Source organism: Pristis pectinata, chromosome 24, assembly GCF_009764475.1.
Source record: "Pristis pectinata isolate sPriPec2 chromosome 24, sPriPec2.1.pri, whole genome shotgun sequence".
In the NCBI taxonomy this organism is placed as follows: Eukaryota; Metazoa; Chordata; class Chondrichthyes; order Rhinopristiformes; family Pristidae; genus Pristis; species Pristis pectinata.
The window spans coordinates 7,375,983-7,400,120 of NC_067428.1; the positions used below are offsets into that span (position 1 = coordinate 7,375,983).

At 45.2% G+C, this 24,138-nt stretch overlaps 1 protein-coding gene across 1 annotated transcript in view; it reads right to left on the reverse strand.

Moving 5' to 3' along the window:
* The window catches only part of LOC127582347 (receptor-type tyrosine-protein phosphatase delta-like), a 439,637-nt gene that overhangs the window by 171,012 nt on the left and 244,487 nt on the right, over positions 1 to 24,138 (reverse strand). The window contains exon 5 of the mRNA XM_052037503.1: positions 16,587 to 16,772. Within this exon, the coding sequence (XP_051893463.1) occupies positions 16,587 to 16,772 (186 nt within the window). The remainder of the gene's footprint in view (positions 1 to 16,586; positions 16,773 to 24,138) is intronic.

Genomic DNA, 24,138 nt, shown 5'->3' on the forward strand with positions numbered 1-24,138 from the left:
AGTTCTCCATGCACACCTTCAACACCCAACTTACTGAAGCCAATTGAACACGACTCCTGAGGTATCAGTTCCCTCGGCCCTGTGGGGATCATCACTTGTGAGCTTCCGGACTTCCGCCTGATCCTATCCTTGCCTGAAATTTGTGAACCAGTTTGCCTTCCCGCTCGGGTGACTGATCAGCAGGGTGGACAGAAGCCGGTCACTTGCCCAGCCCAGGAGCACACTGTTTCCGTGTAGCATGTCACATACCACCCCGAGAGCAGATGAAGGATGGGCCCTGAGTTTTATAAATAGTCCATGGGGAGGGGGACACAGGGAAGCCACTTCGGAATTGTTTGGCTGTTGGAGAACTGGGTAGGAGATTAATTCTGCAGCCACTTTTCATTGAAACAATATTCCAGATCACAAGGCTGGATAAGCAGACATAAAGAACACAGCACAGACATTTCTAACACTGAAGTAAGCTGCAGGATGTGGGCTAATGACAGTCTACAAAAGACTCTGCCACCTTATAATAGAAAAAGCAAAGACCTTCAAGCTCTGGATTTCATAAAGATCATTTAAAACACAGACCAAACACGCAATTTCTATCTTGTTTTTATCGATGAGGCTTTCAGTTTCACAAATCGTTGTTGCATCGGCACTCTCAGGTTATCGCGTTTGAGTGCCCTAACTCGGAACGAGGCAACACGGAGACGTGAAGTGCTTTCCTCGCTGCACTCTGCGACCTCTTCTTCCATGACGACCTTCCTATAATTATAATCAATAACGCCTGCCAAGAAAAGTTTCTTGAGCTGGTCCCGTTGAGGCTAAGATTGCCCAGGAGGGAGCCCTCAATGCAATAGTAATAAAACAGTTAAGGTCCTCCAAAATAAATAAAAGAACACAGCTTAAAAAGTAAAAGGAGAGAAAAGTTTTCAGTGGATTTGGGTGGGTGGGGGCTGACACTGAGAGACAAATATGAAGCTGTGACTGGCTTTATGACATACAAAAGCTATGATATGCTTTCAGTCAAAGCATATCGAATAGAGAAATCTTGCTCGATTTAATATAAGTTTAAAAAATAACACAAGAGACAAACGGCGACAAAATACCAGACAGAAATAAAAGACGATTCTTTTGTTAAACAAAAATGAAAAGTTCTGAAAGAAAACGTAAAGGATAAATAATTAAAACAAAAGGTAAACCAAAGAAAGGGTGAAAGTTCACCGACTTCCATCGTTCTTACCTCGTATTGGAGTACCACCTGCGAGGATAATATGAATGCAAATAAGATTAAAAAGAAGAGCCGTTAGTTAAAGAAGACAGGTTGTGGGCTTTAGCAGCAGAAGCAGATTTTAGAAGATAATTTGTCAGACGTATAAACACTTCATTCTTCTTAAACTGCTGGTGGACCTCCAGTTAAAGGAAGACTGCCCTGTGAAGGCCAGTGCCACATTTGAGGGGAGGAGAAGCTCCCCAGGTTCAGAGCTTCCAAAACTCAGACCACAGGTGGAGGTTTACCCACGAGGCGTTTGCGACAAGGTATCTGTTGGCAGGGGCGTCAGACGTGACCTTACTGACTGGCGCAGGACACTTCAACTGGTCTGTACCAGGGGCAGCATTCCCTCCTCTCCTTCAAGTTAATTAAATGCTTTCCCCAATTCATAAAGCCTCAGGCTAATTCTGTGATTAGCTTCTATTGGGACCATGGAGTTATATACCGGAGAAACAGGCCCTTCAGCCCACCATGTCCATGCTGGTCTTTTTGCCCATCCACACTCATTCCATTTGCCAGCATTAGGGTGGCATCCTTCTATGCCTTCCCAATTTAAGTGTCTGCCTAGTGCCTCTTAAACATTGTGATTGTATCAGGCAGCATGCTCCTGATATCAACCCCTCTTAGGTCTCCTAAATACACTTCGCTCGTACCACCAGACTTAAGGACAGCTTCTACCCCACTGTGATAAGACTATTGAACGGTTCCTTTATACAATGAGATGGACTATGACCTCACGATCTACCTTGTTGTGACCTTGCACCTTATTGCACTGCAGTTCCTCTGTAACTGTGACACTTTACTCTGTACTGTTACTGTTTTTACCTGTACTACCTCAATACACTTTGTACTAACTCAATGTAACTGCACTGTGTAATGAATTGACCTGTACGATCAGTTTGTAAGACAAGTTTTTCACTGAACCATGGTACAAGTGACAATAATAAACCAATACCAATACCAAGACCTATGCCCTCTTGTTTTTGATTTCCCCTACCAAGGGGAAAGATTTTGACCATCTAACCCTCTCATAATCCTAAACACTTCTACCAGGCCATCCTTCAGCTTCCTTTGCTCCAGGGAAAACAAGCCCGGCCTGTGTGATCTCTCCCCTTAATGAAAGTCCTCCATCCCCAGCGACATCCTGGCTAATCTCCTCTGCATTCTCTCCAGTCCAATCCCATCTTTCCAGCAGTGTGGTGATTAGGACCGGGCCACCGTGGGTGAAAGTAACTTGAATTTCTCACTGGTACCATCACAGTGCAGACATGGTGTTGGCCAATTTCTAATGTGGATACTGTGTTGGCCCGCAATGGTTTACTTTTCACTCAGGTTGGCACCAATCATTCTGTTTCAGGAGCCAATGTTTACAATGTGACTGAGTGAGTGAGGAGGGGGAAGGGAGAGTTGAGGCAGACCAGGACACTGGTTCTGAGGTTGATCTCCAATCTGAGCCACTGATGGTCATTGGATTGAGGACTTGGGCTGAATTTTCCTCCTCCTTAGTCCCTGTGGTCTGTGAGAGTTACTGTGGGACAACAGCGTCAGAACACTTCTCAGCACCGCTGCTCGACAGGGGAGAAAGAGACAGGATTCCTAATCAGTATTCATTGACTCTGTGTGTGTGTGTGTGTGTGTGTGTGTGTGTGTGTGTGTGTGTGTGTGAGAGATTAGTGTGTGTGTGTGTGCATGTGTGTGTGTCTGTATGTGTGTACATCTGTGTGCAAGTTTGTACACGTGGTTGTGTGCATCTGTGTGTCTGTGTATGTGCAAATGTGCATGTGTGTGTGTTATGTGTGTGACAATGCATTTGTATGTTTGTGTATCCATGCGCCAATGTGTATGAATGTGTGTATGTGATTACATGTGTGTGTGTGAGAGATTGCATGTGCATTTGTGTGTGTGTGTGTGTGTGTGAGGGATTGTGTGATCGTGTGTGTGTGTGTGTGTGTGATTGTGTGTGTGAGGGATTGTGTGTGTGTGTGTGTGTGTGTGTGTGTGTGTGTGTGAGGGATTGTGTGTGTGTATGTGTGTGTGTGAGGGATTGTGTGATTGTGTGTGATTGTGTGTGTGTGTGTGATTGTGTGTGTGTGTGAGGGATTGTGCGATTGTGTGTGTGTGTGTGTGTGTGTGCGTGCGTGTGATTGTGTGTGTGTGTGTGATTGTGTGTGTGTGTGTGTGTGATTGTGTGTGTGTGTGATTGTGTGTGTGTGTGATTATGTGTGTGTGTGAAGGAACTGGTCGAGGATACATTTCATTGTTGTGCAGCTTCCTCTTAGAGACCAAGGGGCCAGAAAGAGAATCACAATTCTCACCTGAGGCTCCAGCAGAAGGAACTCCAGTAAGGTTTGTAATCAAAATTAAGAGCGTGGAAAAATTCAGCAAAGGAGCTGCAGGTGTCAATAATTTTAATTAGCTACATTTTCCAATTAAATCTGAAATTCACTGACATCCAGCTACATCTTCACTCTCCAAATTCAAGCAGCTGATGTCACAGCTTACTTTGACCAAGGCTGAACAATTCTGTCAAGCGGTGAAGCAACGATGGTGCAAAGGGTGAATTAACATTCACTCCATTTGATCCCTGACAAGCCTGAACAACAGCTTTGACCTCACAGGATTTGCAACTTCCAGTCTGTGTTTTGGGAGAAGCAGAATTATCATTTGCTCTGACTGTTTGGAGGCGAGGAAGGAGTTGGGTTGCATCCAGAATGGTGGGTGGCTTTCAAGGCAGAGTTGCTCGCGTTTGGTACAGTGTAACAAGGAGGTATCAGAGATGGAGGACAATTATTGAGCACTCCTGGGACAACTGGGTCTTCACAGTACTGTGTTAGATTGGGACCCCTCTAAAGGAAGACACATATCTTGGTCCACTCCCCCAATGGCTACACCTCCCAATCCCAAATCACTCTCCTGACCAACAGTGCTTGGTTACCACCCACTGGTCTCTTTCCAATCCCAGACCTGCTAAGTCCCACAACAGAGGACCTGATCACCACTAACCCCAACCCTGTCCACTCCTCTGAGCTCCACCACTCCTGGGCCCAATCGCGCTCACTGACACCATCGCCTCGCCCCCACCCACACAACCCCACCACGGACTTGCTTTACCTCTTCAACCCCGCCCCAATTCTCAGCCAATGGCCGCTGGTCGTCTCTCCTCCACTGTGATCACAGACCTGACCTTGGAACTGGGCAACATACTTACGGCCCCAAACATGTTCAATGCCTGAGTCTACATCACACAGGGCATCCACGAGAAAAGAGTGGATTAACATTCACTCTATTTGATCCATGACAGGGAGATTTTAGACACAAGTCTGCTTTGGTGTCAGACTATAAAATATAGGAGGAGAATTAGGCCATTCGGCCCATCGCGTCTGCCCTGCTATTCAATCATGGCTGATTTTCACAACCCCCATTGTCCCACCTTCTCCCCGTAATCCTTAACCCCCCCCCCCCTTACTAATCAAGAACCTATCAATCTCTGCCTTAAATGGTGTGGCCTCCACAGCAGTTTGTGGCAACGAATTCCACAGGTTCACCACTCTCTGGCTGAAGAAATTCCTCCTCACCTCAGTTTTAAAGGGATGTCCCTTTGTTCTGAGGCTGTGCCCTCAGATCCTAGACCTTCCTACTAATGGAAACATCCTCTCCATGTCCACTCTGTCCAGGCCTTTCAGTATCCGGTAAGTTTCAATGAGATCCCCTCTCATCCTGCTGAACTCCCACTGAGTACAACACACACACATCGAGTATACAACTCCATCGATGTTGTTAGAAAACTAGCCACAAGAGGGTGCCTGCGAGCCGGCCAGCACCCAGCACCCAGCACGCAGCACCCAGGAGGAAGAGTCCACACTGAAGGAACTTCTCTTTTCTCCACTGAATTGACAACTTTGGTCTCATGGTGATGAGCCTCAGCTTTTAACTTAGAACTAATTATTTTTATTCATTTGGCTGGATGCTGACTCATCTCCATTTGCTGCCGGTCTTACAATCAGTAAGTGATTAGGTGGACTTGCCTTGCCTCAAGAATGAAGATTGATCTCCAGGGCGCACGTGAGCAATCCTGAGAAAACCCACAGGGGTTCATCGAAAGACTGTTAGCTATTAAAATGATGGAGATATGGGGAGGAAAACAGATTCACACACCAAGAATCATCTAATTGAGTCTAATGTTGTTGTTTCCAATGTTGTGGGGAGGTGGTTCTGAGGGACTGACCATGTTGGGTGACCAATGAGGAGGGAAGGTAATGTGCCAAGGGATTGGCTGTATTGGTTGACCAGTGGGGAGGGAGGGGGATGCACAAAGGGATTGGCTGTATTGGCTGAACAGTGAGGAAAGAAGGTGAAACACAGAGAGATTGTCTACATTGGGTGATGAGTGTGGAGGGTTGGTGATGCACCACGACATTGATTACGCTTGGTGATCAAAAGGGATGGAAGGCCATGTGCAGGGAGATTGGACAGCCAGAGGCACTGGAGACAATTCACACCAAGAAAGCATTCAACCAGAGTTGGAAACCACCTTCTTCTGGACAGTCAACCACCATGTTTCAGGTTGGCTTTGAATTCTATCACTTTCTATTTTTGTTTTAAATTTGCAGCAACTACGTACTTTGATTTTCATCGTCTTTTGCTCATTATATATCTGTAGCATCAGGCTAAGGATTATTCACCACCTCTTGTTGGGAGATCCTACTATGTTGGCAGTAGAAATGTTCATCAGCCAAACCTTCATGTTGCAATCCCATTTCCTGTGCCTGTGATTAATAATGTAGGGTTTTGGTTGTAAAATCTACAAAAATTTACCACAGAACTTTCAACTGTGTGATACATAAAATTCACTGTAATCCTGCACAAGGATAAGTAAACAAGGCCCAGACCATCGCAGATCACACTCCCACAATGCACAGTGTGTGTCACTTGGCAGAGACTTAACCTCAATATTAATACTCCAAACCCAACTTTATCTGGGAGTGTGGACAAAGATCATGGATCTAAACTTGCCTGAGATCAACTTCAGGATTTGCAAGACTATGAGGATATAGTTGGGGGTGAAGATATGGCTTTTCTAAAGAGCCAACATGATCTGGATGTAGAATTCTATGATTCAGATTCAGGCAAACCTGGCGTTCCCCTCACACAAGGCTCAGAAGTTCAAATTCCATAGAACATCTCGACGTAGACTCAAATGATCTAACCAAGAGCCCATGGTTGCCTCTCATTGCCAACACTTGTGGTATCAGAGAAGCCTACGCCACCTGGCTCACCAGGAACACTGGCTGAGAAAGAGTTGCCCTGTCTAACCACACTTCCCAGCTCCTGACCCGTAGCCTGCATGAAATGGAGGTGATCAAATACCATGGCAAACGATTCGATAGGCAAATCCAACATTGCTCTGATTGGATATTTAAAGCATTGTGAGAAGTCACAGCTTTTGACTCCTCTGAGAGTGTGGCACATTCTTTCTTTAAAAGGCGGCAGGTACCAGCAAAGTGGCACAATTTCAGGCAACATTTTACCACATTCTTAAAATCCGGCACATCCACATGCTTGGGCTCTTGGTTATAGAGCTCAAACAGCTCATGGAAATTGATTATTCAGCAGCCATTTCGGAAGGGAGGTGGATCTCTGCCTATACATTCTGGAATATTCCATGGGACAAAGCATGCTTTTTCTGTGCCTCTCTTTCTGTCTCAGCTGGGATGGCTGGATTCTGTTCTCTGAGTGCAAGGTTATTAGTGAACCTTGATGGCCTGTCTGACCATATCGTGGATGAGGTGGAAAGGACTCCTGACCCATTTTGCAGGATAACTTCGGGCGGCACAGTGGCACAGCTAGTAAAGCTGCTGCTTCACAGTGCCAAAGACCCAGGTTCAATCCTGACCTCGGGCACTGTCTGCATGGAGTTTGCACGTTCTCCCTGGGTTTCCTCCAGGTGCTCCAGTTTCCTCCCACATCCCAAAGATGTGCAGATTGGTAGGTTAATTGGCCACTGTAAATTGCCCTTGGTGTAGGTTAGTGGCAGAAACAGGGGGGATTTAATAAGAATGTAAGGAGAATAAAAAGTGGAATTAATGTAGGACTAGTGTAAATGGGTGGTAGGGAATCAGTATGGACCCAGTGGGGTGAAGAACCTGTTTCCATGCTGTGGGTCTCTCTGTGACTCTAACGTTCACTGCCAAGAAACAGGGGTCACTGAAGACTTGAGTTTGGGAGGGAGACACACAACTCCTTTGAACAATTGAATAATATGGAATTTCATATAATGCATCCTGCCTAGAGAGTGAATTGTTCCTGTTTGGGCACATTAAACTGTGGGTGGATGGCAGGATGATGAATGCTCTGATTGAAGGGAAATTTAGTACCACATTACAGTCCGAAACCTGGTGCGCTGCTGAAGAGAGTGAACCATCAAAAGCCTTTGCATACTTTGCAAAGAGACCAGGTAAGTTCAATGCCGGGAGGCTGAGAGAAACCTGGGGTGGGGGAGTGTTTGGGATTGGGAGGGATGGTTGTGGGGTAGATCAGAAGAGAGGCTGGCGGTCGAGATAGGAAGAGAGAGGCATCATGGTGGGAGTCAGGCCACGACTGGTAGAAGGGTCGGGGTCAGGACTGGAAAAGGTAAGGGCAGAAAGGTCGGTAAGGGTGAGCAGTTCAGGAGGCAGGGGTGAACTGGCAGGTTAGTGGCCGGTATGGGGAGGTGGGCAAGGGTCACGGGATGGGGGCAGGGGTGTGGGATTTGGGGAGCTGAAGGTTGAGCTGCTCCAGCAGCTGCCCTGTTGGAAACACTGAACCTACCCCAAGGCTGTGAGAGCCACCGACTGTATGAGTGGGATGGCTGGTACCATGGACACATCCACAACAATCCAGGTGGGCTTTGCACGCTGTTGGGCACAGTTGCACATCTGGGATCTACCGTGCATTGGCACATCAGATGTGTAAGACAAACCTGAAGGAAAATTGTGGATGGCGTAACTTGCCCACATTTCCTCATCGTCTCACATTTCACTGAAGTTTCAGGGCAGGCACGGTAGTGTAGAGGTTAGCGTAATGTTATTACAGTGCCAGCGATCCGGGTTCATTTCCGGCCACTGCCTGTAAGGAGTTTGTACATTCTCCCCGTGTCTGCATGGGTTTTCTCCGGGTGCACCAGTTTCCTCCCACATTCCAAAGACGTATGGGTTAGGAAGTTGTGGGCATGTTATGTTGGCGCCAGAAGCGTGGTGACACTTGCGGGCTGGCCCCAGAACACTCTACGCAAAAGATACATTTCACTGTGTGTTTCGATGTACATGTGATTAATAAATATATCTTATCTTAGTTAAATTGTGTTGGGCACCAAAGTGTAGTACCATCCAACGCAATTTGAGTTTTTAAACACGGACTTCTTAATTAAAGGATATATTGGGCTTTTCAAACAGAATAAATTCACTCTCTGTAAGGACATCTTGTATCAAATGCCTAAGTTCAAAATATGGTCATTTCATAACTAACTCATTACAGAGAAGGGTGTTAACCCATGGAAAGGAAGGTCACTTTCCAGGTATTCAGGATCTGTACCAGGTCAGGTGAACCACAGTCGGGTGCAGAATGAAGCTCATTGCCCTCTGTCCCAACAACCTGGCTTGGCCCCCAAGTTCAGATGGTGTCACGTTGGCTAAGTTTCTCCTGCTCGGGAGATGTTGCCTCCATGCTGGGGGGAAGCGATGGGCACAATTTGTCTTCCAGTCGATCCACTGTTGATGGGTGAATCTGTTTGGTGGGAAGGAGGTCACTGGATTGCTGAGGATGTCATCTGAAGAATCAAGATATTAATCCTTCTGGCACCAAACCTCCACACTTCCTGCTGGGGTTCTAGAGCAGAAATATGAAGCTCTCCCCCAATCCTCATCCGCCTATCCCATTCCCTAACTCAAGGGCACCGAGCTCCAGTATTCTGTGACTACCTTGCTTAAATGAGCCAGTTCACCACAGGCAGGGTGTTGGCGGAGCTTGTTATTGGGTGGCATTATTAAGTGATATAGTGGGTAGAACTGCTGCCTTGCAGTACCAGAGACCCGGGTTCAATCCTGACCTCAGGCATGGTCTCTGTGGAGTTTGCACGTTCTCCCTGTGACCGTGTGGGATTCAACTTCCCCCCCCACCCCCACCCATGCCACCGGGCTCTTCCCCTTCCTTCCTTCAATTAGCCGCTTAGTGCGGGCAAAAGAATCAAAGAAGATGGCAAATGAGAGAGAATACGTTGCAGGAACACGGGAAAAGAAGGAGTGAGGGAATGGGACAGATGGGAATGCTCTGGTGGGAGCTAGCACGGACCCCGATGGCCTGAATGGGCTCTTTCTGTGTCGGAGTAAGTAAGCGAGTTAAATATGGCCGTTTGGTCTGGAACGCTCAGTCGCTCCCTGGACAAAGCTGAGGAACCATGTGGTGCAGCACTTTCCAGGGCACTTTGCTCTTTTGAGTGCAAATGTCATATTGTAGAGAGTTTTGTGCTGTGCTACCAGGAACTTGATTTGGGAATTTTGGGTCAATGTCAGGTTACCCTGAGCACTTGTCAATAGAAGTCTTTGGTCAGCTGTGGGGAACACCACTAACAGCATGGCCAAATCGGACACCGGTCACAGTGAGAAACAGTCAATCACAGGATGTTATATTCTACACTGACACCACTTCCTGTCAGCTCGAGGAAAGAAACACAACACCCAACTTCAACATCAAAGTAAAATAAAAGAAAATGCAATATATAGATAAAGGGAAACCATCCCTCTCCAAAAGTGTCGGATTTAGGTTCATTACCAGAATGTGCCAAACTGCAGCCTGAAACTGTGTTTCTAAAGGGAGTGGGGTGTTAATCTGTTAGGGTTATTAGGTACAGTTAATAAAGCAGATTGTTAGCTATTAGGAAGCACCTAGATGTAATGGTGTTGGCACCAGGAGCTGAGATTAATTAAAGGAGAGGGAAAGGGTGGGAAGGGAGAGCAGTCAGAATATATTTTTAAGAGTGTTCTACGGTTTATGATTTAACAGAAGCTTTGGATACTGGGAGGAGTTTCACATCCAATGCAACAAGCAGGTCCTGAACGGGAACTCCTGCCTGCCGGTGTCTCTGACTCCAGGATCAACCAATCCTACGTGCCCCTTTGTGAAGCAGCGCTGACCATTTCCGAGCCCTCAGTTCCTACAGTTTCCACAAAAGCTTCCAGCCACCTACCCCACACGATGATCTCCAGAGCGATCGCCAGATACTCACAGCAGGAGGGGAGGGGCAGGGCAAAGAAAGGGCAATGGAAGGGAGATTGTATGGGGTGAGGGGTGAAGTGACTGGGTGAAGGGAAACAGATTGAATGGGAGGAGGAGAGACCGGGGGGGGGGGGGCGAGGAGTCGTAAAATTGAACCCCACCCCTATCTGCAGATTTGATAAGGCTGTGTTATTTCAACTTAAGTCAGTGGAAGATCTCCCAAATGGAATTGTTCTGTTTACCAGCAGGAACCCGGTGATAAAAATAAACTAATCGCTGTGCTGGTGAGTCAGCTGCTTGCCTTTCAATCGACATTTTCAGGCCTCCCTGGAGAACCAGCTTTTGATCCATCTGGGATTGGAATACCTTAAAGGGTTTCCTTTCCTCTCAATATTGGGGGAAGACCCTGTTGTTAAAAATTCCAGATGTCACATAAACCTCACCCGGTGTCTTTGGGGAGGGTGAGGAAGTTTTTGAGGTGTGATACATGCAGCAAGGAAGGCCGGGTCATTGGGGGAGAAGGCCAGCGAGGATTGGAACATGTGCCAAGAATATTTTGTTTTAAGGAAATCATAAGCCTAAAGTTACATTGCAGGTAAACTTAAAACCTACCTGCCAGAATATACACACTGGTAGCTCACTTCGCATTCCAGGAGCAAGAACGAGAATGAATCAGCAACAAACTGAGTCATGAGAGGATTATATACAGAGAGAGGGGTGTAAGTGGCTGTGCTACTGTGCTCAGTCCCTGGAGTGAAGCCCCGCTCTTCACCAGCGCCACTGCTCATGGCTTGCCGTGGGAAGGTTACCTGCCAGACTGGTGATGAGGCTGGTGAGATCACTCAGCACCGAGGTGTGGGGCTCAGTGCTGCACCCTGCTGGGGGCAGTGAGTATCAGCCATTGCTGGGCATTGGCAGTGCCTGCTCCATATGTGGACAGACACCGTCCCCACTCCGCTCCCACCCATCTCCCTTTATCTCCTCCTGTTGGATGCACTGGGTGTTGCTGTCTCTCTATCGGGCCCACTCCAAGGTCCAGCTTCGAGCTCCACATCCCACCGCAGCCCTGGCCTCAGTCCATTCAACACCAGGGCAGACTCTCTGCACCGAGCTGTCGACAGTACATGGACCAGCAGGGAGCAGGGGGTCGTGCCAGGTTCCCGGTATAGCAATGTGCAGCCCGAGTAGATGTCCTTTACTGGGGGTCGGTGCCTGTCAGCATTTGGATGAGATGACCAAGAGCTCTACAACAAATCAGCTCTCTGTAGGTTCCAGTCAAATGAAAACAGTGGATGGAGTTGGTTGAGCAGTGAATAACACCACAGCCCCATAATAGAAGGAGAACTGTGAATATCTGCTTGGGACTCAAAGAGTTTCCAGTCATTTCTTAAAGAGTATGTCACAGTTCAGTGGATTAATACTGGGGGTCCCATTACAGCATCTCCTATAGGTATCTTCTGAATGTAAGACTGTCAATAACCACGGTGCACATCTGGGCTGTGGGACAGGTCAGTCTGGCCCGTCTCAATGAGCAGAGAGCTGTGCACACTCACCACACTCCTACCTGCACTTACCTGGAGCAGGTTTCTGGATCTGGCTTTGAATCAGCTAGGTCTGTACTGCACAGGGCCTTCCCACTGGGAACAGCTACTCCAGCTGTCAGGAATGCTTTGACAGCCTGCTAAGCTACATATCCAGGCTCATCAGCTATCAAAGCCATCACGGAGCTTGGTGCGTTTGTCAATACCTCTGACATTTGTAAATGTCAGAGAAAGATATTTGCAACCAATGAAATAAAAAAATGAAAAACAATTAAAAATGACTCAAGCTGTTAGCAACTTAAAATGTAAAAAAACTTTGCACTTTTAAAAAAGATTTAAGAATTTAAAAAGACTGGTAACAGTTGAAAGCAAAATAGATTTAAATTAGCAGTTTGTTAACACAATCAATTCAAAAAATATCAATCCCATAAAACTTACCTGTGTCCCTACAGCCATTGCTCTCCAATTAAATGAATGTAACCACTGAGACTGAGCCAGGTCTAACATGGCATTGGTTTAGTGACCAGCCTTCCCAGCATAACTACTCTGGATTGCAGGAAGTTGGCTCTCCACCATTAAACTCTACAAGGAGTCCAACATCAGAGATCAGTTCGAATGAGAGGGGCCAGGATCCCTCGGGAAGCTTGGGATGTTCACATGAGTGGACCTCAGAGCTGTTTTGAATTTCCAGTCAGATCCTTCCAGCAAAAAGAATTGTGCATTACCGCCTGGGAATGCAGATATTCTTCAATGCAGTGCTTGATGCATGCACAGATTCTAATCTATTATAGTTTATAAAAATATTGGTGCTTAGATTCATGATATAAGTGCTTATCATGCTGGCTGATGAGTGATTAATGGTAACTTACAAAACACAGTGTCTTTCTGATGAATATCTAATATCTCAACCTCACTGTATTACAATATATTATGTTACAACAGAGACAACACTTCAAAAATACCTCAGTGACTGTAAAGTATACTGGAGCAGTTTGTAGTGATATCAAGTTGCAGCTTGTAAAGTTTGGGCAGTGAAGCTTCAATGAACTTTTAATTCCCAGGAATCATTCCTGTCACTGTTGTGTACCAGAGAAGGTACTGTTTCCAGTTTAGAACCGCTTCATTCACCTCCAACAACTTAGCACTCCACATACCTTCAAATCAACTCCTCCTTCTCCTAATGGCAGGGCTTAATGACAAGGGTTCAGAATGTCCTCTGATGCTTTACCCAGTAGCCCGAGGCCCATAAACTCCAATCATTCATCAATTGTGGTGAGCCACCTAAGATACTGCTCGTCACAAAACACAGGGTTGAGTTTCATCAGGTTATCTTGCATGTGGGAACTGACCACATGATGAACTAATGGGGGAGGAGGAAACGGTACTGTTCCCTTGTGCCTGGACGCTCACCAATAATGGTCAAGAATGAGAATTTGATTCCACTTTCCCTTCCATGGTCCAGGGTTATTAGAGCCAATCATAGGATCCTGATGTGTCAGTTCCAGTGGGAGGATCCCTGGGCATCACTCAAACTGTAGTGTTGCCAAGAGTACCACAAGCGACACTGTCCCAAATATACCTCTCCAACAGTCTCATCCAATTGCATCATCTCAATTACTCCAGCAGTGCTATATGACCAGACCATCCCTGCTGTACCACTCCATTTGTACCATCCAACCATACTTGCCACAACAATATCACTGCGACTGTAGGGTCCTTACTGTACCACATCCTTCATGTCACTCTAACAGTATAGAAATTGTACCTCTCCAATTGTACTGGCCCAATAGCCATCCCAACTAATACCATTCCCAGCTAAGTAAACCACTCCAAATGTACTATTTTAACAATCCCATTTCAACTGTACGACCCAATTGTTTTGCCTGACAGAACTGCTCTCACTGTCCCTCCCAACCTAATGACACCACTCTAACAGTTTAGCTCCAACTCCATTGCCCAGCAATGCCTCTCCAACAACCACTGAGCCAACAAGAACACTCGAATCCGTTGCTCCAACCCAACTGTACCGTTGTGTCAGGACCACTTCAACTGTACCACTCAAATCCACCACCTATGCTGTCCAAACGTACTGCTGCAATCTCACCATCTGGACGTTATTTTCGTCTTTACTACATCAGCTATAGGACCAAATCTGCCGACTCAGCTGTGTACTCCAACTGTAATGAGTCAACTATATTGATCCACCTCTAGGGCTCTAGCAGTTGAACACCAGTTGTACTGCCCCAATTATATTACCCAATATTAGAGCCCCAACTATATCATCCTAATTACACTGTCCCAAATAAACAGACCCAACTATATCTCCCCAACATTACCACCTCAGTGACAACTGTCCATTCATTACTGCTCCAGCTCTAAGACCAAACAGTACTTTTCTAACAAAACCGTCCCAATTATACCATACAACTACACCACCTAACTGCATGCTCTAATTTAAGGCCCCAACAGTACCACCCAACTGCATCGTCCTGTCAGACTGCAACTGTATGAGAAAAGGGAAAAAAACTGCAGATGCTGGAAATCTGAAAGAAAAACAGAGAATAGTAGAAACACTCAGCTGGTCAGGCAGCATCTGTGGAGTGAGGTCAATGACCTTTTATTCGTGACCCTTCTGATGAAGGATTATTGACCTGAAACACTAACTCTGTTCTTCTCTCCAAGAATGCTACCTGACCTGCTCAACATCTTAAGCATTTTTAGTTTCTATCTGTATAAATCCAACCAGAAGAGAGCAATTGTATCCAACTCTATCACTCTAATGCCATACTGCTAATTAAATGAAGGTAACCACTGAGCCTGAGCCAGGTCTAACATGACATTGGTTTAGTGACCAGCCTTTCCAGCATAACTACTCTGGATTGCAGGAAGTTGGCTCTCCACCATGAACCATGCCAACTGTGCAGATTTATCTGTAACACCCCATCCCGAACATAATGGCCAAAACTGCAGTCATCCCCAACCACCTCATCCCATCTGTGCAAGCTGTACCTACTGAACTGTAAATCCAACAGCAACTGTGCTCCAACAGAGACTGTCTCACTTACCAGTCTGAGATTAATCCAGGATTTATTCTGCTCTGCATGGCTCAATTTACATTTACTCGTCGGTGCTGGAGAAAGCTTGCTTACTTTAGGAAAACAATTTAATACCCTATTTAAATTTAAACTTGAGGAACAAACATGGTCCCTAGGTGAATACAACAATTTGTAGCACTCATTAAAACCGAGCATGGTTGATCCTAAGCCAAGACATGAGCACGTTTAGGAGAAGAATCTGTATGGGTTAGATGTGGAACTCCGGGAAACAAGAACGGATGCAGAAACTGGTATTGTTCAAAAGGGTGCAGCATGAAGAATTCCTAAGGGGTTCCGGGTAAAATCTGTTGCTAGGTTATAGGCAGGGTTGTCTGATGGGGTTTAAAATAACAACAATCTTGTGTAGGTTGGTTGGGTAGGACCAGCGGGTTTTATTAACAGTTAGTAAAATGCAAGCATGCATTTTAAGCTATTTGTGACATTAGTCTGGAGAGGGTTTTGTGAATTAGGCTCCGAAGGCCAATACTTACCAAAGGACTCTTTAAGATTAAGGAACAGAAAAAAAGAAAACATCATAGAAGACATTATTCAGCTACATAGTCATTGTTATGTAACATTAAAAAGACTTTAAATATTTTACTTAGGTTCAAACACATTAGTAAAATAGGTTAATTCAATTCATTGTCATCTTAGTTAAATGCCTTAGTATATTATTTGATTTTGATACTACAGAGAGCAACATGCATTCGCAAAATAGAAAGGATATTGCTAAAATTCAAAGTTCAAAACCATGGCAACAGAGGTCCCTGAGACTTTTTAGGAGGTCGATCATTCTAAGGATTAAGTACAGCTCACTGCAGGATGTGAGGTTTAGATTAAACAATTTTATGTTAGTTCCTTTTTTAAAATATGTTTTATTTTAAGCTTAATATAAAGTTAAAGAATTCGACCGGCCAGTGTTATTTTGGCACCATGTACAGTGAAGTACTTGATACACTTTGCCAATGGTTCCAGTGGGTTAGGATGATGCTGCCTGCTCACCTGTATATACCACAACCAGCAAGGACAGCAAAAATACCGTGGTAAGAGTTTCCCAATCTCAACGATTTGTTTCAATTTGACACATTGGTCACAGAATGGAATCCCAAATGGAAAAAAAAGTAAAAGAGAGATAAGAAAAACGAAAAAAAATTAAACAAATTAAGAACAAATAAATGGAGTTACAGTCGGCCCAGGGAGAAAGAGCCACTTTCAAAAAACATAATGAAAAGAACTGGAGATACAGTCACAGCAGTGAGCAGCATGAATCAAAGAAAGCTCTATGCACAGGAGAGACACACAGAATGACAAGCTATGAGGACATCACAGACATCAACGCAGTAACAGCTACACAAAGGCCTTCTGGTTCCACATTTTCTTTTAAAGAAGCAGATTAATCATTTTTGCATCGGTTGGAAATATCTTGTTCATTCCAGCCCCTACCTGACCGCAACTGTTTGATGCGTGTGCTGGAGCTGGGGTCGACAGGCAGGAAGTCTTTGAACCAGGTGATCTCGGGGTCTGGGTTTCCACTGGCGGCGCACAGCATGGTGGCTGTGCGGGTGCGCTCCACCACCTTCAGCTGGGGGCCCATGTCGATGTTGGGGAAACCTGAGGGCAGCTGGTCCTCTGCAAAGCAAGGAGGGGAGATGATTAGAGAGGCTCAGATCTGCACTAGCACTGGGAAGTGAAAACCAACATTGTCCATATGTCCCACTGAAATTCCACTGGGGCTGGAAAGTCACAGTTGCAAGAACATGCAAGAAACTCAGTGTCATCCAGGACAAAGCAGGCTTTGTGATTCATATGCTATCCATTGCCAAAGCATTTGTGTGGCAGTGTGTACCACATAGAAAACGTATCACAGTTATTCACTTATGCTACAACCTCTACCATCACAAAGGACAAGGTGTCAGATGACTGGGAACACCACCCCCTGCAGGTCCCTCACAATATCCTGATTCAGAAACATTAAGCTATTCTTTCATCATCTCGGTTCTAAATCCTGCAACTGTGTACGCAGTGGGAGTACCTTCGGCACCACCTTCTGAAGGCCAATAAGGGATGGGCAATAAGTGCTGGCCTTGCAAACATCCAGATTCCTAAAAATACAACATAAAAGAAGTTACTCAGGATGACAAGTCGTTCAGTACAAAAACTGAGAGAGGAAAGCATTGAAGATTTCTCTGGAGAGTTTTTAAACGGGGCAGGGGATGTGGAACAAATTGTGATGTTCAGAGGTGGAGGAAGTGCCAAAGCAGTAGAAGATGGGCCCAGGTATGGTTTAATGACAGGAGCTTCACTGCCTCTGTGACAGCCCCACAGAGTCGTTGGTTCAGGTAGCACAGAAACAGGCCCTTTGGACCATTGAGTCCACACTGAACACCAAGCATCCATTTACACTAACACCGCTTTATTCTCTCCACATTCCTATCAAGTTCTCCCAGAGTCTACCACTCACCTCACGTAAAGGGAAATTTACAGTGGCCAGTTAATCTACCAGCCTACACGTGTTTGGGATGTAGGAGGAAACCAGAACACCTGGATTAAACCCAGGTGCCTGGAGCTGAGAGGGGCACCTCTACCTGCTGTACCACTCCTATCTGGTAGAACGAGTCTACCTGTGGCATCAGTTTTATTCTTCATCACCTTCCATGTGCCAAAGAGACAGCTTCAACTCGGCCACCTCATCTCAGCTGTAATTTGGAGAGCAGTGAGTTAATAACTGTGCTGCTAGAAAATGGCCCTAGTTAGGATCCAACATGTCCACTTCATACAGCTGTTTTGGCCTATATAAAAGAATGTCGGCACAGAAATCGTGGGCTGAAGGGCCTGTTCCTGTGCTGTACTGCTCCATGTTCTGTGAATAAAGCTCAAGAAGATAAATTTTCAAAGATCCGTTTGACACATCATCAATTAAACAGCTCACTGCAATACAAATTCCTCTCTCCAAAACCTGTTTAACGTTATAATCCTCGCCTCTGACACATTGCAGAATTTAGTATCTGCATGAGAATATGCAAAAACTTGATCTGAAGACATTCAGGATGGAAGTAGGAGTGGTATGCTGACCCGTCTATTCCCAGAAGCAGTTTAAAATCGACAGATTCTTTCTATGGTTTGTACCCAGAGTGAAAAATCTGCTTGAAAATAAGATTACTATTTTTCTGTTACATGAGGAAGGAAATAAAAAAGTGGAAATACTGAAGGGGACACTGGAGAATGAGAGAGAGAGCGAGAGAGAGATTGAGAGAGAGCGAGAGAGAGTGAGAGAGAGAGAGAGAATGAGAGAGAGAGCGAGAGAGAGAGAATGAGAGAGTGAGAGAGAGAGAATGAGAGAGAGTGAGAGAGAATGAGAGAGAGAGAGCGAGAGAGAGTGAGAGAGAGAGAGAATGAGAAAGAGAGTGAGAGAGAGAGAATGAGAGAGAGCAAGAGAGAGAGATTGAGAGAGAGAGCGAGAGAGAGAGAATGAGAGTGAGAGAGAGAGAATGAGAGAGCGAGAGAGAGATTGAGAGAGTGAGAGAGAATGAGAGAGCGAGAGAGAGAGATTGAGAGAGAGAGCAAGAGAGAGAGATTGAGAGAGAGAGCGAGAGAGAGAGAATGAGAGAGTGAGAGAGAGAGATTGAGAGAGAGAGCAAGAGAGAGAGAATGAGAGAGCGAGAGAGAGAGATTGAGAGAGAGAGCGAGAGAGAGAGAATGAGAGAGAAGGTCGGAGAGAAAAACAGGGAGAGGTGGATGGAATAAATAGAGGAAGGCATTCAGCAGAGTGGGAGACAAAGAAAGGTGAAGAAAAGGGAATAAACAAAAAGATAAAAATAGAGAAAAAGGTGGAGAGATCAAAGGAGTGAACAGCATGAGAGAACCAAATGCTTACAGACTGAAACGCACCGAGGCAGAAAGGCAGCACGAGAGAAAAAGAAGACGGAGAGAGAGAAAGAGAAGGCACCGTGATTCCCATCACCGTGTTTTTGTTGCCTTCTTTCTGTTACTGTGATCTCCATCGCCTCTTCCCCCCGTCACTACCACCTTTGTCGGCATATTCCGAAGAGGAAACGTGGTGTGAGGTAGAGGCAGAGAGACAGGGAGAAACTGACTGGGAGAATGAGGAAGAAAATAAATACAGAAAATAGGACAGGGCGGATAATAAATGAGAATGTGCAAGAAACAAAAATCCTCAAAAATCCTGTGTGTGGTATCAGCAAATATCACTCAATATTTCAGTGAGGCACTAACTTGTGGGCAGAGTAAAAGGTAAATATTAACCTGCTGAATGCCAACAGTATTTTCTAAATATCAGAGAAAAGTCATTATAAAGGAAGGGAGTGGGAGGAAGAGGCAATAGATTTTCAGCTGGCTCTTTGGAATGAGAGCAGCAATGTAAATAAAAGAACTTCTCAGCCGCCTGACAGAGAAGTCTAATTCAAGAGGAATTCTTGTTTTCCCTCCATTGTCTTGCACGCTATTGTACATGGGAAGATTGGTGCTAAATCAAGAGCATACCAAGTTATACAAGTGCATCTCCAACAACACTCAACACCATCCATAACAAAGCAGTGGCATTGATTGCACCCTTCCATCAATCTAATATTCATTCTCTTGTTGCTGGTTCACAGTGGCTGGAGTGTGTGCCGTTTACAAAAAGCGCTCACCCAGGGTCGCTGGCAGTATCTCGCAACCTCACGAGCTCTACTACTAAGAAGGGTCAGAGTAGCAGGTGTATGGGAACACACCACCTCCAGGTTCCCCTAAAGGTTGCACACCTTCCTGATGTGGAAATACTGTATATCGCTGGTCCTTCATCCTGGAACTCACTGTACAACAGCACTGTGGATGTACTTTCACCAGATAGACAGCAATGAATCAGCTTAGGCGCACATCACAAGGGGCAGTGAGGGATGGGCAATAAAGGCCTTGCAGCTGATTCCCACATCTGTAACTAAATTCAAAGACAGTCTCAGAATATTCATCTCCAAAATGAGGTGATTGCATGGAACAGATTAGAGTAAACTTGCACTTACTTATCACTCACCAGCTCTCACCAATGTTTCAAACCATTTGGATTACTCTGGATCATTGAGCCTTGTTTTATTGGGCACATGTAATAAGCAGTGGGGCAAACATCTTACCCCAACAAAATCTGTTCCATCAACACACGTTGCAATCATGCATGCTATTTACCCTAGCTTTCAACCAATAAGTGGAGGGAAGCACAAGAACTCTGTAGTTATCTCCACCAAACCTCAAGGGATTTCCTCTTTACCTTAATCACACGCAGTATCAAAAGTCCATATCCAGGTTACTAGCAATTTAATCTCTCATTGAGGAAACGCTATGGCCACCCAGGAACCTGATAACTTTCCTTGTACAAGGCTGCAATACTTCCCACCTACCTTGACCCTGTTTTCAGAAGGATGTTTTCTAGAATCTGGCCAAATTCTTTGTCTCAGGATTTCACATTATCCCCTGTCAATCTACCCAATACAAGTGGCCTGCTTTGCTTAACTGAACAATATTGGTATTGGTGTTGGTTTATTATTGCCACTTGTACTGAGGTACAGTGAAAAACTTGTCTTGCATACCGATCGTACAGGTCAAATCATCACACATTGAGTTAGTACAGAGTGCATTGACGTAGTACAGGTAAAAACAATAACAGTACAGAGTAAAGTGTCACAGCTACAGAGAAAGTGCAGTGAAATAAGGTGCAAGGTCACAACAAGGTAGACCGTGAAGTCATAGTCCATCTCATTGTAGAAGGGAACCATTCAATAGTCTTATCACAATAAACTTAATCATTTAAGAAGCCTATTATCATATCCACTCATTCTTTTAAACAGCCCCTCAACATGGAATGGTCAGCCAACATCTGGCTGCTGCCAGAACCTCAAGTCCTTTGCTGTGGTTAGAGACCAAAATTCTTTACCATTTTAAAGATGGTGACCTTAATAGCAATTGGCCTGTTCTTCTTGGTGCTGTTGATTGAGAGCAGAATACCGGACAAGATGCAGCTTTCTCTACTGCACAAAAAAGACCTCTTTAAAGCTCATTCTCTGAACGTGACTCTCACCGGCAAAGGCAGCATTGATTTGCTCTGGAAGTGATGAGCAATTCTTTTTGAATCTTAATGGTTCAAGTTGCTCTTTTAATCCAGAGCTGCCTCCAACCTCCATGCTCCCCTCCTCCCACCTTGCTCCATCTGCCTCTCAATTTTTTCTCTCTTTGTCCGACTCCATCTGCCACTGTCTCCCAATTCCATCCCCTCCCTTACCTGACGCAACCTGTCTGTCCCCTCCTCAGTCCACCACTCGCCTCGGGCTCCTGTCTCACCACACCCCTTCTCCTCTTTATACCAGCCATCTCCCCTCTTCACTGTCAGTCCTGATGGAGGGTTTTGACCTGAAACGTCGACGATTTCTTTCCCCTCACAGATGCTGCTCATCCCGCTGAGTTCCTCCAGCAGATTGTTTGTTGTGCTCTTGTAATCCTGCTGGGAAGGAAATTTCAGGCTTTTGACAATATCACGTGCAAGAAATGGAGTTATATCTAGGTCAGAGTGGTGTGTGCAGGTGCTTCTGCAGTGTATCCTGTGGGAGGGATACATTCCAACTACATGATCTCAATAGAGGACGTTTAGCTCTGCTGCTAAGGTAAAATATAACCTTTAGATTAGGCTGGATTCCTTTGCCAATGACAAGCTCACTATCAAGTGTGGAGCAACACTTAATATCCAAAGCCGTACTTAGAAATTTAGAAGCTCTAACCTAATCCATACTTACATTTGCTTTCCTAATGAGCTGAGCCTTTTAATCGTGACCTGTTCTTGAATTGCTTGATCCCCTGGAGATACAACAAACTGCCGATGCTGTAATCTCAGCAAAAAAAGCAAACTGCTGGAGGAACTCAGCAGGTCAGGCAGCAACTGTGGAGGCAGGAGGACAGTTGATGTTTCGTGCCGAGACCCTGCATTAGGACCTGACACAAACTTCTTGCTCCTCTGCAACTTCAGTATGTTTTCCATTGTGTGTTAAGGTATGCTGCACACTGCATGCTACTGAGGTCTTACAATAGTTTCAAATAGACTTATCATTACATGTTGTCTTCCTTATGCTTTGCATCTTACCACAGAACCTAGAATTTATTTTCTTTTTTTTAGGGACTTTTCAATGTAGTGGCTACCTCTAATATCCACATCCCTTTACTTCTTTTGTGGTTATTGGCCAATTGGTCAGGTACCAGCAGGTGGTGTTAACTTAAAATGAATTAACTCCTTCAGGAGAGATGAGGAGAAAATCTTCCCCAGATCTCTTTATTATCTACAGTTCTAGCAGTCAAACTCCAAAACAATCTTAGCAACAGGCTGTGGTGTTCCCAAGAATGCTCCTAAACAATTTTGCAGTTATGAAAATATATTTTGCTTTTTTTTTGTTTTAAGAGGAAGAGCATAGAGATTGCTGTTCTTTTCCTCAGCATGTTACAGTTCTCAGTAATGTTTTTTTATCCCAATTACTGTCATGGAATTGCAGGCATTCAAATGGCCTAAAGCTTGTCCTTTCCTGCAGATGATGCAGTGGTCTTCAAAGTGCATTGATAAACAGGTTTCTATAAAACTTTGGCTGCCCTTAACAAGCCAAATAAGGACTACACATGATTTTAGCCTAATAGAGAAACCTTCATTCTGGAATTGGTGCTCAGATTTATTTCTCAATTTCCTTATGACAGTGATGGAGGTCATTCAGCCCATTGAGTCCAGAGCAATCCCATCAATCCCAATCCTCTTCTGTACTTATTTACCTGTAATTTAACATTTCCTTCAATGATCTTCTGTCTACTTATAATACTTGGCAAGGATTTAACAAGCAATCCTTGATGGATTTCTATCAATTACAAAGAAGCATCCTGACGTTCCACCTGTTGACTACCAGTCCAGGTTCTTGTTTCCAGCCAGCTCTCTCCAGAGATAGTGGGCCATCGCTGCTGAAAGGAGCACTGGGCTGTTGCCTGCACCTTAATTAGTATCTTGGCCCCAATTTCAGTGCAGGGCCTGCTGCTGGCTGCTCTCTATCCACACAACAGAGTTCACAGCACACAAAAAACAAGCCTAATTCATCACGTTCAGAGAGGAGAGCAGAGGATGAAGGCATGATGAATGAATGCTATACGACCTGTGAAAACGGCACTGTCAAAGCAAGAGGACAAATGGTCTTTGGTATGGGCGGGCTTAAAATAGAGAGATGCAGACATCAATGTCACAGAGAGATGCAGGTAAAGTTTGCACCTTCTTGTTCATTCACATTTTTGCTTCATTCAGGCTTGCTGGCAGAAAGTCTTGCAAGGCAAATCCTCTCATAGCCTGGACTACAGCCCTCTCTCCAACACAGGTGCAAAGGTTCTCTCTGTCCGTCCAGCTGTTTTAACCAAAAGCTTGGTCACTTCAGACATATGCAACTGTGTGCCCAGATCCTGAGACTCAGGGGGTAAGTCTGGATTCATGTACTGCAAAAATGCATTGCCTTTAAGGCTTTAAGATGTCTGATGGTGCTGCCAGTCACACACACACACACACACACACACACACACACACACACACACACACACACACACACACACACACATACACGGCTCTGACTCCCATTAGAAAAGCAGACGATCTGATGAACCATTTCTGGAGGACCAGAGTTCTTCCGTCACATATTCCTCACGTACAGCTGTGGCTGGAACAGGTGAGCCCACGCTGGAAAGGGTGGGTCAGCTGGACTGCTCCTTGCAGGAAGGCCACCAAACATTGATCTGAGCTCTGATGTGACAAAATAAAAATTAAAAAAAGGGATTGGAAGTTGACTTGCATCCTTGGAACCCTATCTCATCACTGCACTTTCCTTCTTTCTGGACTCTGTCCACTCCTCTGAAGCCTTTCTCTCTCTGGTACTTAAGACCTTATTGTTCTGTTTTACTGGGTGCTGTTACTCACTCTCCAGATTGGTGACAGCTCTCGAGC